The sequence below is a fragment of the Danio aesculapii genome, chromosome 3, assembly GCF_903798145.1.
Source record: "Danio aesculapii chromosome 3, fDanAes4.1, whole genome shotgun sequence".
Taxonomy (NCBI): Eukaryota; Metazoa; Chordata; class Actinopteri; order Cypriniformes; family Danionidae; genus Danio; species Danio aesculapii.
The window spans coordinates 31,355,701-31,371,303 of record NC_079437.1 but is presented as its reverse complement, the minus strand read 5'-3'; the positions used below and the strand labels follow the sequence as shown (position 1 = coordinate 31,371,303).

At 35.1% G+C, this 15,603-nt stretch overlaps 2 protein-coding genes across 2 annotated transcripts; both read right to left on the bottom strand.

Moving 5' to 3' along the window:
- Positions 1-3,901: 3,901 nt before the first annotated feature.
- Positions 3,902-12,377, bottom strand: syt5a (synaptotagmin Va). The gene is made up of 10 exons (XM_056451329.1): positions 12,292-12,377; positions 9,634-9,800; positions 7,691-7,705; positions 7,441-7,613; positions 7,238-7,327; positions 6,927-7,094; positions 6,648-6,815; positions 6,441-6,558; positions 5,554-5,687; positions 3,902-4,396 (listed from the first exon to the last, which is right to left on the bottom strand). The coding sequence occupies exons 2-10, from the start codon at positions 9,788-9,790 to the stop codon at positions 4,187-4,189; spliced, it is 1,233 nt and encodes a 410-aa protein (XP_056307304.1). The 5' UTR covers positions 9,791-9,800; positions 12,292-12,377; the 3' UTR covers positions 3,902-4,186.
- A 1,499-nt stretch (positions 12,378-13,876) lies between these two features.
- Positions 13,877-15,321, bottom strand: LOC130219047 (ferritin, middle subunit-like). Its single transcript, XM_056451320.1, has 4 exons — positions 15,205-15,321; positions 14,480-14,626; positions 14,255-14,380; positions 13,877-14,158 (listed from the first exon to the last, which is right to left on the bottom strand). Exons 1-4 carry the CDS (start codon positions 15,307-15,309, stop codon positions 14,009-14,011), a joined length of 528 nt encoding a protein of 175 aa, XP_056307295.1. The 5' UTR covers positions 15,310-15,321; the 3' UTR covers positions 13,877-14,008.
- Positions 15,322-15,603: the final 282 nt, after the last annotated feature.

Genomic DNA, 15,603 nt, shown 5'->3' with positions numbered 1-15,603 from the left:
AGTATAAACAGAAGACAGACTGATAGTTTCCTGTATTTCATGAATCACAGGTGTTTTTCATTAGTTTTGAAGTCAAGTTGGATTGCATTATTATGGGATCTTGGTCTCTTTGAAAAATATTAATGTTGAAAATTTACACTTACAGTTCTACAAAAAGGGCCTTTTGTTGTTAAGTTGTTAAAATCAAAATATTGCGTAAGAAAAAAAGGTTCACATGCTAGAGTGAGAGTAAATCAGGAATAAATCACTATGCCAATCTCCAGCAGGGCAGTAATAAGGCAGTATTTCAGATTCATGTATTTAAAATACAAAACACTGTTCATTTATTTAGTTTTTTAACATCTTTGTAGAGTCATTCTGTAAAATGTGTACCATTTGTGTCCGTAACATTTGAGGAGCTGCATGAGGCACAAAAATGTTCTAATATGTGTTTCCAAAGGTTAAAGTAATTAATTCAAGGGCTTTTGCTAACATGATATATTATAAATTATTATTATTGAAGAGTAACATTTTTATATATACTTTTTCATGATTACATAACAGATTTCACATGTTCGTGCTGACTAACATTGCATTTGCACCTAAAATACCATCAAATAAATTACTTTTTTCCTCCCAAACTTTTATTGTTTTGAGATTTATATGTGTGTTTCTATTTCCATAACATATATTTATTTCATACATTTTATATATTTTTTGTAAATATTTCATGATTTATGTGTGTCCCTCAGTTTGACAGTTTGACCACCCCGTCACATTAACCTGTTTCATCTATAAATGATGTACTTTTGCTTTGCTTTGACAAAAACAGAATTGACATCATATGGGCCCTACACCCTCCAAGACTAAAAGCAGGAAAGTACTGAAATTCTTTTACATTGCTTTTTTGTTGCTTTATTTTGTTAGACCTTGTCTGTCAAGCTCAATCCAACCACCCTGTCAGGCAAAATAGATAGGTTAAACTTATTTATTATATTTCTTTTACATTTATAAAGCAAAAAAAAGTAAATTTCAGATTGAATGAATGTATGCTAGGTGAGGAACTTGATCACATGGGAGATTTGTGGCCATTTTTGGATGCAGTTTACCACCTTGTCGCATACCACCCTGTCACATTTTTTATTGTGGATGGTAAGGGATGTGATGGGGTTGGTCTGCATCCTGTTTGAATGTAAAGATGTATGAAATCAATAGTCTACAGTCCTCAGCATAAATAATAATAAAAACGTCTCCAAAGATCTCTCTTTTAAATCAATATTTTCTACAGGATGCTTCCCAGTCAATACCAAAGTCATACAGTAGCAAATACCAAAGCCACAACTGGAACTCATCTAACAAAAAAAAGTAGGTCACAATAAAAAATAAAAAGAATACACCAGCATTGTATATGTTTGGGAAAAACATTTAACACAGTTTTAATAAAGAGGAAATATCTAAAGTAATAAAAAGTTTGTAGTATGTAGTAAAGCAATAATTAATTTAATGTAAATCTTTCTATTCCTAAAGTTGTTAAGTGATCACACTATTATTTTAATTGATATAACTGTTATATCCATATACATTTGAAGTCAGAATTATTAGCCCCCCTTTGAATTTTTTTTCCTTTTTAAAATAGTTCCCAAATGATGTTTAACAGAGCAAGTAAATTTTCACAGTGTGTCTGATAATATTTTTTCTTCTGGAGAAAGTCTTATTTGTTTTTATTTTGGCTAGAATAGAGCAGTTTTAAATTTCTTAAACACCATTTTAAGGACAAAACTATTAGCTCCTTTAAGCTATATATTTTTTCGATAGTCTACAGAACAAACCATCATTATTACCCTATACTCCCTAATTAACTTACGCTGTATAGTGTATATTATGTACTGTCATCATGGCAATGTGAAGAAATGTGTTGAAAAAAAATCTGCTCTATGTTAAACAGAAATGGGGGGGGGTGAATAAACAGGGGGGCTAATAATTCTGAATTCAACTGTATACTGTATTACAACTCTGTGTGTGTGTGTGTGTGTGTGTGTGTGTGTGTGCGTGCGTGCGTGCGTGCGTGCGTGCGTGCGTGCGTGCGTGCGTGTGTGTGTGTGTGTTGGTAGTTATGTGCAAAATATTGTGGTGGTCCATCTTGGCTCTATGGTCTAATTTTACATTCATTACTCTAACCCAAAATAAAAACTAGATATTTTTACTTCACAAATTACAGTTTAAAGGTTTACACTGGTTAAGTTACTTTTAAAAAACATTGTCCATACCACCCTGTCACAGTGAACAAACCCATCACAGCAGATACCACCTCATCACACTGTCATTTTCTTAAAGGTTTATGGAAAGGAAATGAAATGTTACATAAATTAATGCTGAGTGATGTTCTTGCTGTGTGGATTAAATAAAAATGCAACTTGATTTTTTTTTTAAGTGAATTCGTTTTTTTAGCGCAAAAAATTAATTTCAATCAAAGTTAAAAATCTAAAACCAAAAAATGTATTAAACTACAGACTTTCTAAATGAGGACACTTTATTATTTGGAAAACATTTGAATTTGTTATTTTACTACTGAAATATCATACTTATTGTAGGTAACGGGGTGGTACAAGAGAGGCTCTCTTGTCTAAAGAATTTTAATATTGTATTTTAATAATGTATTTTAATTAAATAATACTTAATTGAATAAATGATACTAATAAAACTACCCTGCACTGCTGGTGAGAGGGATGAGGCGAGTTATCAATTAGCACCGCTGAGAGACATCACCAAACAAAAACTCACATCAGTGCTGAAGTTTTGATCTGCAGTCGCCATCTGCTGGCCTAGAGTTCCATGTCGTTCACACAATACTCATTTTGGTAAGTAGAGACCTATTGTTCATCAAAAACCTTCTCGCTTTGTGAACGAGCATGCGAATGTACTGTTTACAAACTGTCTGTGAACAGAGCACTGAAAAAGCCTGTTGAAAATGAGAAGACTTTAGCTAATCTGAAAACAGCAATGTTAGGTGAAGACGTGCTAATGTAAATTATTGCTAACAAGCCTACCAGTATCAGAGACTGTTTAACCAAGAAAGCCCCACGCACTATAGAAAAACTGTACATTTTATAATGTATTTAATTAATTTTTATATTTGTCTGTTTAAATACCGCTCAAAATAAAATAAAGAGAACACTTGGAGCTACATTGTGTTAAGTGTTCATTTTATTTAATTTTTTTAACGGTACATGTTGTTGTTTTTATTTACCTCCCCCTGGCATCTATACTTTTTTGTCTGTAAATGTTATGCTACTGTTTTTTAAGGACATTCCAGGGTATTTACAGATTAATCATCTAGCCCCAAAACTGACTCCACTATTCTAAAGATAGCTCTATCTTTGGCTCCATAGGCTTTCTCAGACACAGCCATTTTGTTGTAAAAATTGTCTATTTTTTGTTAATTTGTCTGTTTTGATGTCTTAACGATAACTTGATCAAACAGTTAAATAACTTTGAATGTAAATTGCAGTCTCTTTATTTACCCAGCGCCGAGTCACTATCTGTACTCTGACTTTATCTGTGTCCTTTCTGGTCTCCTTCATCCTCTCCACACACCCACCCTTCCCTGTCTCTAATTCCCTGCTCACATGTATGGCTTAGTCCAGCGCTGCACTTGGAACACAGCCGGAAACGGCACAAGATTAATCCAGGCTTCCAACTACAACTGGACATCTCTAAATACTACTGAAACCAACCAGACATTTGCTCTTGGTGGACATTTTTACATTCTGCCATATTAAACTACTCTTTTTCTAGTAGATTTTTAAAAAATATTTGCGATGAACTCCTACTATGTGTCTACTGTGTATATAAAAGAAAACACGTGTATAAAAATGTTATATTCCAGGAGCTGTATTTATAGACATCTTGATTCACAGAAAAAAAGAGGCCAAACAGGACAGTTTTCACATAGACACATACACGCATACAACACTTTCAAACACACAGTTATCATTCACATACAGACATTTGAATGAGAAGCACAAGCAAATTATACATAGTGACATTTATAAAAGTGATTTCACAGTAAAGAAGGGTACAGGATATAATGATGTGCACAGCATAAAAGAAAGAAACTCCTCACTGACAGGATGAATAAGATTGAAATGATGCTTTGCCGAATGTGTGCTGAAAACCTTTATTTGATAAGAGTGGATAAGTGTGACATTTAGCGGATGGGTGCTTTAAGGGCAGCGTCTACTTCCTCTTCAGGCTGAAGTGTGTGCCACTGGGCCACGGGTCGTCTGGGATTGGCAAGCATGTCTGACCAATGACGTAGGCCAACCCCACTTGCACCAAACCCAATCCAGCACTTCCCGATTGGATCATTACTTCCCAGTTTATCATAGTCATAGACGGTGATCAGCACCTGCACCTTCTGCAGGGACACAGGAAAAAGAAAAATAGGTATAATTATATTTTTGTCCACTTTATTCTTAAAGTTGTTCAGGCAGATTATTTTACCAGTAACCATATCAATTGCAAAAGCTGGCATTCTGAGGTATTAGAGGACCAAAAAGTGAATCTGTATAGACACTACCTGACAAAAGTCTTGTCGCTTATCCAAGTTTTAAGAACAACAAATAATAACTTGACTTTTAGTTGATCATTTGGTATCAGAAGTGTCTGATATGAGTGGCAAAGGCCTCTAGATTATGCTTATTTTACCAAAATAATATATGATCATGCCTTGATTTTTAATTAGTAACAGTAAGAGACAGTAAGGTCTGACTTTGCTTAGACAAAAGTCACTTGACAGAAATAATGTACAGTATAGAATATAAAGTCATGATGCAGTAGAAAAATAATTAATATTGTGTATGACTCCCATGAGCTTGGAGGACTGCATCCACCCATCTCTGCAATGACTCAAATAACCTATTAATAAAGGCAAATGGCAAATAAAGCGTTCTTGCAGGACTCCCAGAGTTCATAAAATTCTTTGGATTCATCTTCAATGCCTCCTCCTTCATCTTACCCCAGACATGTTCTATAATGTTCATGTCTGGTGACTGGGCTGGCCAATCCTGGAGCACCTTGACTTTCTTTGCTTTCAGGAACTTTGATGTGGAGGCTGAAGTATGAGAAGGAGTGCTATCCTGGTGAAGAATTTGCCCTCTCCTGTGGTCTGTAATGTTTTGGGCAGCACAAATGTCTTGATACCTCAGGCTGTTGATGTTATCATCCACTCTGCAGATCTCTTGCATGGCCCCATTCTGAATGTAAGCCCAAACCATGATATTTCCTTCACCAAACAATGATTCTTTGAGAATTTTGGGTCCATGCGGGTTCTAGAAGATCTTCTGCAGTATTTGTGATGATTGGGAGGCAGTTCAACAGATGATTCATCTAAAAAATGTACCTTCTGCCACTTTTACTAAAAGTAAATCTACTAGAATTCAAGTCAAGTCAAGTTATTTGTTATTTGTTGCTCTTACAATTGGGATCGGAACTTTTGAAACAAGACTTTTGTCAGGTAGTGTATTAAGGATGCAAATAAAGCACAGGAGCAGTAGCCATGCATCTAATGGTTACCTGAATTTGAGCAAAAGGTATCTCAAAGCTGAAGCTTTCATTGAAGTATGGGTTCAGTGTGTTCTGCTTGACTGTGGTCTTCTTCTTCTTGATGCGCTTTCCATTGTGTTGCAAAACTATTTTCACAAAAGGATCTAAAAGAGGAAAGGAATTAAAGCATGACATACAAATGCCATTAGTACGTTATGATAGAAATGTGGCTCTAAAGTCTGCAACATTTGAAAAAACACTATATTTATTCTATAATATTTGTATAAAAATAATATTTCAAAGTATATTAAAAAGTAATATTTAATGAGAATAATTTAAAATGTGTGCTGCATATCGCTGTCTGGCTGCACCACAAACTACTGTAAGTACATAATTCTCATCTAAATACAGTGAAATTTGAAATAATAACAGCTCATAGTTAATATAAAAGCCAACTCAAGGGGTTCAACATTGGAGTGTTTCACAAAAAAGAAAACTGGGTAATTCTAAACTGTCAGTTTCCCGGTTCACAGATGTTTTCCATTAATTTACACTTTTGAATTGCACTGTGGAAACTCCTACAAAGGCGCTATTATTGTTAATAGTAAAAACAACAAAAGTAATGCCAAGTTCATTACCTGGTTGTTATCCCATTTTCTACTTGCCAACTTGAGACAATATTTCATAGTACTAAAACTGGTAACTATTGACATGCATAGTAGGAAAAAAATAGTATGGTAGTCAAGTCGTCTCCAGCATTCACCCAAAAATACTTTCAGAGAAACTCAAAAGAAAGAAAGAAACTCAAATTGCTAGCAAATTTGGCCATAATTTTTATTGTTGGATGAACTTTCCATTTATTCACCCTGTGAAAATCCCTTATGAATATATCATTTTGGCATAATAACCACACTTGCCTGATAAACCACCCACGTCCATCTTCTTCAGGTTTTTGGCTTCCATGATACAGACGGTCAGCTTTCCAGAGGTAGGCACATAGCGCAGGGAAATGCAGACATCTCCCAGTTTTTCTTGCTGGTGGACAGGAGGAGCAAATTGTTTATGTGAAAGGCATCAAAACAATGGCATCTATAAAGGATAAAATAGATGAAGCAAAGCCTTACTTCCTCTTTCTCTCCTCCAACCAGGTCTTTATATTCGTGTATAGGCTGGCCCAGATCAATACTGTTCATGGGGATTTTGATCTCTCCAATTACATCATGTTTGCCAAAGCGGTCAAAGTCAAACACCTGCAGGACCAAAGTCTGTCCTGCTAGATCATTAAATGGGATCTAGAAACCAAAGGAATAAAGAAAAAAATAATCTAAATATTTATACAAAGAAATGAATTTGGGACAACCCCCAATATGCATATTTATAGATACAGTATATAACTACAATACCTTAAATATGAATGTCTCATTGAAAACAGGGCATAGGTTCTTCCGCTGGACCTTCGTTTCAAACTTTTTCTTCTTGTCTGGTAGCATATAAACTTTGACATAGGGATCAGATGTTCCACCTATATCCATGGCAGGAAGATCTTGGGCTTGTAAAATGCCGACAATAAGCTGAGGATTATTAAAAAAAGAGATAGTGGGTCTGGTGTTCAAAATAAAGTAGCTACTCGCACATTATTTTTGGTTTGTATAAAAAATTAATCCTTTTATTTCACAATTACTATGCATATGAAAACGTCCACTTCTCAACCAACCTGATTTTCAGTGAAGTTATAGTCCAAAGTGTATTCCAACTTCCCATAATATTCTTTCTCTCCCTCGCCCTCTCCTTCTTTAGGTTGTTCCTATGAGGGTTGAATAATGGAGGTGTAAATGTATGTAAACCTTAAGTCCAAAAATTACCCATTTATTAAAAAAAGAAACATTTTACAGACTAACAGTTTTGAACTTCTCTTACCTCTCCTGCCTCTTCTTCTCCTTCCTTTTTCATCCTCCTTCTTCCTCCCTTTCTCTCTCTGACTTTCTTTGTTTTCTTCTTACCGCCCAAGCACTTCTTATAGATGCAAAAAGCAAAACAGCCCACCAGGGCAAGCACAACCACAATTATGGCACCAATAGCCCACATGGGCACTGTAGAGAGGAGAAAGTCAGTCAGAGTTCATTCAAAAATAAATGGATGAATTGATATCTGACGAATTGCAACTTACTTCTGATCTTGTGGTCTGTTTATGGAATAGATGAAAGCATGAAGGATTTACAAGGAAATGGGAAAATGGAGAAATAATTGATCACAAACACACATGTTTTGATAGCAGTTTGTGTTTCTAATGATAATATGATGAAACATGAATGATGCCAGCTGGAACCAGAGCAGACTTTAATTAATGTCAGAAAAACATTGGATAGGTGTTACTTATTTAGTGAAAAAAAAAAAAAAAAATTGGATTGATGCCAAGAGCCAGTAGTACAGACGTTACTTTTAGGCAACCTAATTCCATGGCTTAAATGCAATGAAATTTTAATATCAAATAAGGACATTAATATTTTACCATTGCATATGCACTGAGTTTGGGCTATCATAACCTAATTACCTTAGCTGCTTTAAAACTAAATATAATATGTTAGGAAAAGTTCTACTCAATAAATGTTAATTAAATTGAATGCCTCTCAAATAAATAATAGTGTTGCACTAATACAGTGGTTCCCAAAGTGGGGGGGGTTGTGGGACAATGACAGGGGGTTGCTTGGTGATTTCTAAAAGTCAAATAAATTTTATTAAACTATTAGAATTACCAAATTTTAACCACAACCCACAAGATAAAAATAGTAGTTTTTAAAAAACAACAACATGCAAATGAAAAGCCCTCAGCCTTTAAATTTATGTTTTCATAGAATTGTGTAGATTAACAACACAGCAATAGCGTCAGCTGCAGCAGATTGATGGCAATCAAATCCATCAAAAATAAATACAGGCCACAACTGAACATTGAGGAGGATCTCCGAGTGGCGGTCTCCAAAATTAAACCAAAAATAGACTTGTGCTGAAAACATTGTGTCCACCAGTCTCATTAGGTGAGGTATATATTAAATTAAACAAATTAATAAATGACTATAAAAATGATATGGTTGTTAGACTGTTGGACTTTTTGTGTTGTCTGTATGCTCATGTTTATATAGGCCTATTATGCACAACATTTGTATATTTATAATCACCTCTGAGGAATTTGGGGGTTGCGAGTCACTGGCATTGTTATTTTAGGGGTTGCGGGCTGAAAAGTTTTGGAATCCCTGCACTAATATATCACCAAACGATCAGTTTCAGATTCTTATACAAGAAATTATGAGTATCAGAAATATGGTTAAAACAACTGATTATCAGGACAAAGATATTTGTAAAATATAGAACTCATACTGTAAAGAAAATGTAAGTGATGCTGTTTCTTTGCACTTCAAAAGGTTAGCATGGTGGAACTTTCACAAGCTAATGTTATTCAGAGTTACTAGTGATGATGATTTTTAATATATATAATTCAGTCAATATTAACATTGATAACTTATAAGGTTATGAAAATGTAATTTAAATTCTCAGAATTTAACAACTCTCTAAAACTCCAGGTTTGTTTAACCCAAGTTTTGGTAAAATATGCATTGGCTTAATGGTTGGGTTACATATTTTTAAATAATAGTTTTGACCCAACTACTGCGTTTGTCTATTTTTACTCAAATTTGGGTTCAAACAACCCCACATTTTTTATGAGTGTATGGTTTAAGCATGTTTACTTTTTATGAGACCAGTTACTCTGAAACCCACTTGTTGAAATAGAGATTAAAGTTATTTAATATAAGCATAACAGGCTAAACCACAATCGGCTTTCAGTATAAGCTGACAAATTTACTATCAGTGCATCTGGTGGTTTTTGACATCGGTGTGATGTTGGCATGATGATAGCATGATTTAAAAGCATTAAAATATCAACATCAGCTGTCATTGAATTTCTTTGTCAGAAAAGTTTTCCTGACATTAAATTCTGGTTCGCAACATAAGAACCTTTATATATAAGCAGTTATATATAATGGTCTTATGACTTTATTAGATTACTGGGATTGAAGTGAAGTGTGGCAAATATCTTGGCATACATTAATTACTTACTAGGTAGATGTCCAAGCTCATTGAAGAACTTGTTCTTCATATTTACAAAGTTGTGGGAGTGGTGAGAGGGAGGGGGAGGAGGAGGCGGAGCACGATTAGGCTCCTCCTCTGATTCTGCTGCTCTCCGCCCACGATGCTGCATACTGGCCAATCGCATGGCTGATCAGCTAGAAACATAAAACAGGCTATTACTGTCCTGAAATAACCCATGTAAACTAAATGCCCCAAATCTCATATATCTCCTAAATCCATCTCACTTCATCTAAAGCATTCATTTAATGTCCCTCTTTTTTTATAATTATAATGTACAGTACTCTTTTCCAACCATCCTTCTGTCAAACCCACACTATCTCTCCACTTCCCTCCCTCTGCCCTCTTTGTGTCTCTGGCGTGACTTTTGATGGACTAATCGGTCACGCTGGCGCTTAGCATGTCTGTTGTTAATCCTTCTTGAATGCCAAAACACAACCATCCACACGTAACGCCCATATGTTTCCAAATACTATAAATGTGCTCCAAAACTCTAATGTTTGTCAAACACATTAACACACAATAGTCATCTCCACCTGCCCTGCTCTGCTAAACTGACCTCTTGTCACTCTCAGCAGATGCGTAACAAGATTAATTGCCAAAGCTAATCCAAAAATCCTTGGGTTTAAGTAAATTAGGAACAGGGGCCTCCCCTTGCCGCCTCGCTTTCACATTATAGCCAATGGCATTCTGTCATGTAGAGGACTTTGACTTCCAGTGACCACTGCACTTTTATTGTATATCAGAACGTTCAAGGTCAAGGCTCGATTTATGAGGGCAGGATTTTGTGATTATTCTCTTCCTGTAGCTTCTTTAATCGTCAGCCACGTAGACTGTCCAGAGTGATATAAAATGAGGGACATACACAGACATGGTTAAAATGATGAAATTCCTTTTTTTTTTTAAAGACAGACCCAAAGCAAGCTTCAAATTGAAGTCGGCCCCTTAAAATATTATTTAAATATTAAATATTAAAATATATCCTTGATTGTTTTGTTGGATATATGTGTTATTGCTACATTTAAATTAATTTAGCTCAACTCTGCCTCAGATATCCATGAAGGCATTGATGGCACTGTGAAGAACATTTCTAATCATTGAATCTTTATAATAATGAAAACTATAATGTGTGGAGACAGGTTCAATAGAATATAGATATTAAAATGCCCTTGCACACAATGTGTACCTATAAACCTTTTCTTGCATGACTTTTTTAAGGGTGTATCATTTTATTTATACTTATGTCATGTAAAATATTTTAAGCAATTTAAAATTATAAGTAGCCTATCGTTTTATAATATATATATATATATATATATATATATATATATATATATATATATATATATATATATATATATATATATATATATATATATATATATATATATACTGCTACAAAAATTAATAAAGGGAACACTTAAACAACACAGTGAAACTCTGTGTTGTCTTTATTTATTTATTTATTTATTGAGGAGTATATTTTTGTTTTAGGGCAATATACATGATACATATTTAGTGCATGTGCTTGTAGCCCAGCAGTCATGTTTTTTGCCATTTTTCATATTAGGTATCTAACTGAATGTATAATAACTAACTTTTTTTACATGGGTAAATAATGCAATTACATAGGTTACAACAACATATAAACCGTACAACTATATTGTTTTTAATTTTTGCTTTTCTTCTCAAAATTAAACATTATTCCCAAATATTACGCAAATCAATATTTACAATCCCAATATTACAATGCTACAATATTAATCTCAATATTACAATATTATTCGCAATATTACGCAAATATTTACAATCTTTCCACCGGAATGCATATACCTTGGAAGTTTATAATGAGAGTTCAAGACCCGTAATTTGTGTCACTACAAACACGATCTGTCCTAATCTGGCTAAAGTAGGCCTGTCGCTCAGTGCGTCACAGGACATCAGTCGCGTCACGCGGCCTTGTTTTTTCCCCCTTCATCGCTGCTGCGTCCACCAGCGCGCAGCACTACTGTTTTTTCGGATTACCTAAATCTCATCCAGACACCCTTTTTCTTTGAAAAAAAAGAAAAAGAAAAGGAAAAAAAGCTTAATACACAGTCGTCTACGACTGAGGTCACATACACACAGAGATAAGCATCAATTTAGTTGAGCAAAACTCGCCTAAAACACTATTACCAAAGCATATAATTTATTAATGGCACAAAACGTGAAAAAAGAAAGAATAAATCGTGATGGTTATTAATTTATTAATACCGCAGTGCCATAACATTTCAAAACCGTTTTTATTGTTTTACATTCATTTTAAATTGTATTTTTTTTTTCAGGTAACTATGCAGACTGGTTTGTAGCCTGGTCCCCAGGAACTTAATTGCTGAGAGCTTATTATTTTTATATTTCTTAAATATTTATTATTGTTAATGTTTAAATAAAACATTTATTGTTGTCAATATTTTAATTACGTTTTTCAAAGTATTGTAGTCTCTGTAATAATTTGATTTTAATAACGGCAGGCTGTATTATTATAAACCAACAACAGGTTTTTAATTGACACTGCACAAAAGTTAATCTTTTCCAAAAACATGTTGCGCGCGTCAAATGAACCAAATATTAAACAATGATGAAACTTACCTGATGATCTGCCACTGATCCAGCCCTCTAATACAGATATAAATTTGTGTTTTGCTTGGAAAGGACAGTAGCGCAGCAGCCCTCTCACACACTGCTCTAACTTACACTCCTCATCCACTTTATCATCTGTCCCTCTCTCTCCCCAAAGCGCATTTGAAGCGCCAAACCCTCTTTCCCTTGGATTAATCGTACTTTCCCTTCTGTTCGCAGTTAGGCTATGTGTCCTGCTGTTTCTCGTGTGACAGTCTTATTTCATCCATCACGTATGCCTATTTGCTAGTAGCCTATCTCGTTTAATCTCCAGCATACTGTTTATCCGATTCTAATTTCCAATATATTTTTGTTCAGTGACCCTTCTCAATCGGATTAGTCGGCGGCTCAGGCATTGTTGGAGTTAATAGGCATGATTGATCGGCTATGACACGAGGAAGCTGTGAAACGTGTTCGTTGGTTATGAAATATCACACACAGTTGACGATTTGAGATTTATTGGGAAACAAAATAATAATATATCAGCTGAACGCCACAGCGTATCGGTTCTTTAGCGTTTACGGTCATATAGGCTATGCTGAGGAAACACCACCCTCTTGTGGTAAAATGAAATATCCCACACATTTTGTATATAGTATAAATTCATGTTGGTATTTGTATTATTAATTTAGAAGACCACGTAAAGATTTTAAGATGGTACAACTGTATATAGTACAACTGTTTTTTTTTGTTTTTTTTTTAAATATATATTTATTATCTGTTTTTTGTCCTGTCTCTGTAATCCTGTTGCACTGTAGAAGCTCTGTCACGAAAACAAATTCCTCGTATGTGTGAACATACCTGGCAATAAAGCTCTTTCTGATTCTGATTCTGATTATAGGGCGAGTGATGTCGCTACTTTTTCCTTTTTTCTTAACCACTTTTAACCACTTAACCACTTTATGCATGATGAGTACTGAAACATTTGTACACTGTTAAACCCAACAGCCAACTTTATCAAATGAAATGAGTGTAGTTAACTCAAAATTCACTGAAAGTTAATTCTACTTATTTAAAAAGAGTTTTGAACTCAGTGTTGAAGGCAATGAGTTAATTAAATCCCTCATTACTTCAACTTAAATGGAGTAAGTTCACAATACTCATATTGATTAGTTTTTTTAACTTAAATGGTTTGTAGCAATCGGTTTCCTCAAACGGTTTGAGTTGCCTTAACTAACTGGGTTTTACAGTACTCAGCTGGTTTGAGTTCTCTTCATTTATTGGGTTTTACTGTGCACAAATTGCTTCGTTTACTTAAATAGATTAAGTTTACAGTACTCATTAAAATTAGTTTTTGAACCTAAATGGTCTGTTGCAATTGGTTTCCTCAAACGGTTTGAGTTACCCTAACTTCCTGAGTTTTACAGTAAATATACCTGCAAAGTCACTGCACAATTATATACTTATACAAAAGTGAGATGGCGTATATATTTATTAAAAAACGAGGTGGTTCATTCCACTGTGGCGACCCCTAATGAATAAAGGGACTAAGCCGAATAAAAATGAATGAATGACAAAAACTTTTATTTAAATTCACCATCAAAAAGTTCACATTCAAAGAGGAAAGCCTTGACTTCATGTTAAGCTTAAAACCTCTCAAATTTTGCACAGATGTGTGTTATAAGAACATTTTTTAAATTATAGAATTTCTATTAATTTATCTTTTGATATAATCAGAGGTCTGTGTTTAGCTGTCCAGGGTGTGCTTGTCAAACAGGTACTCCGCCATCCTGTTGTTTCCAGCATCCATCTTGGAGAGGTTAGTGATGTGGTCACCAAGCTTCTTGATGGCCTCAACCTGCTCACCCAGGTAGTGAGACTCCAGGAAATCACACAGCTGTTGAACAAGACATCAGGAAGGGAATTTAGGACAATATGTTCCCAGAACCACTTTATAGAGACACATATACAGGCGAATTTAGGAATCACTTACATGAGGGTCTCCCATCTCGGTGGCGAGCTTATGCAGGTCCAGCAGAGCCTGGTTGACGTTTTTCTCCAGCTGAAGAGCACACTGCATAGCAATCAGTCCATTTCCCCACACATCACGATCAGGCTTCTGAAGAGCAGATTTAAGATCAGTGAGCAGGTTAAGACCATTCCTGAACAACAGAACAATGACTAGAGTTGCTTATGTTACAGAATGACAGAAAAGCACCTTGATGTCTTGAAGGACAATGCGTCCACCTCTCTTGTTCTGGAACTCCATGAATTTCTCAGCATGTTCACGCTCCTCCTCACTGTTCTCCTTGAAGAACTTGGCAAATCCAGGAAGAGCCACATCGTCCCGTTTGAAGTAGTGAGCCTGTGCAAAATCAGAGATAGGAATAAGAATTGATGTTACTATACATGTTAAACTACAAGGCTTTTCATCAAGGACAGTTCAGTTCTAACATGTGGCTGACAAAACCATCCAGTTAAAGTTAAAACTACCACTGAACAAGATCTGCAGCTATAACCGTTTACAGGCAGATTCAATAAATATTATGTGCATTACAGCGCATGGCATTTGGTCATATATTTTTTATACCGTTAGTGTGTGACCAGTGTTGTGTCTGAGTTAATATGTAACACATTATTACAAATAAATTAATTATACTGAAAAAGGAACATATTGGATTACTGTTATTTATTTTTAGTTATTGTCTAATTTATCCAGCTTAAAACAGCTTGCTCATGTAGGTTTTGATGCTGGTTTTCAGCTGGTTCTTTGCCAGTTCTCTCTGGATCCTAACCAGCAAATACTTTTGTTAATGTACATTTCTAGAGCAACTTTTATTTTACATTTGATAGTGAAGTGTCAAGAATAGAAAACAATAATCAACAGATAAATAACTCTCCGAAAACGGTTCTGATCAAACAGACTGAATGACAAACACTTACCATGGAGGTGTAGGTGTATCCAGCGTAAAGCTCCAGATTGATCATCTTGTTGATCGCAGCCTCGCAGTCGCGGACGTAGTTCTGGCGAATCTGAGAAGTCTCCATCTCGGCAGGTTAATATATAAATACTTTATCAAATAAATAAATAACTAAATAGAGATAGAATATTTTCAAGCGAGATCGAAGTTCCGTTCAATCACTGTTGAAGCAAGAACCTCTCCAGATCTTCCTGAAGCTGTGAGTAAAATGAAGGAGCGCGTTCATCATTTATACACTCACAACATGATGCGTCAGTGGAACTGAAACCAGCCAATCAAACAGCGAGCTGAGTAACAGCGTGACGATGCAATTTAGATAACAAAGATATGGTTTGATGGATAGCGTTTTTAGTGTTTGAGT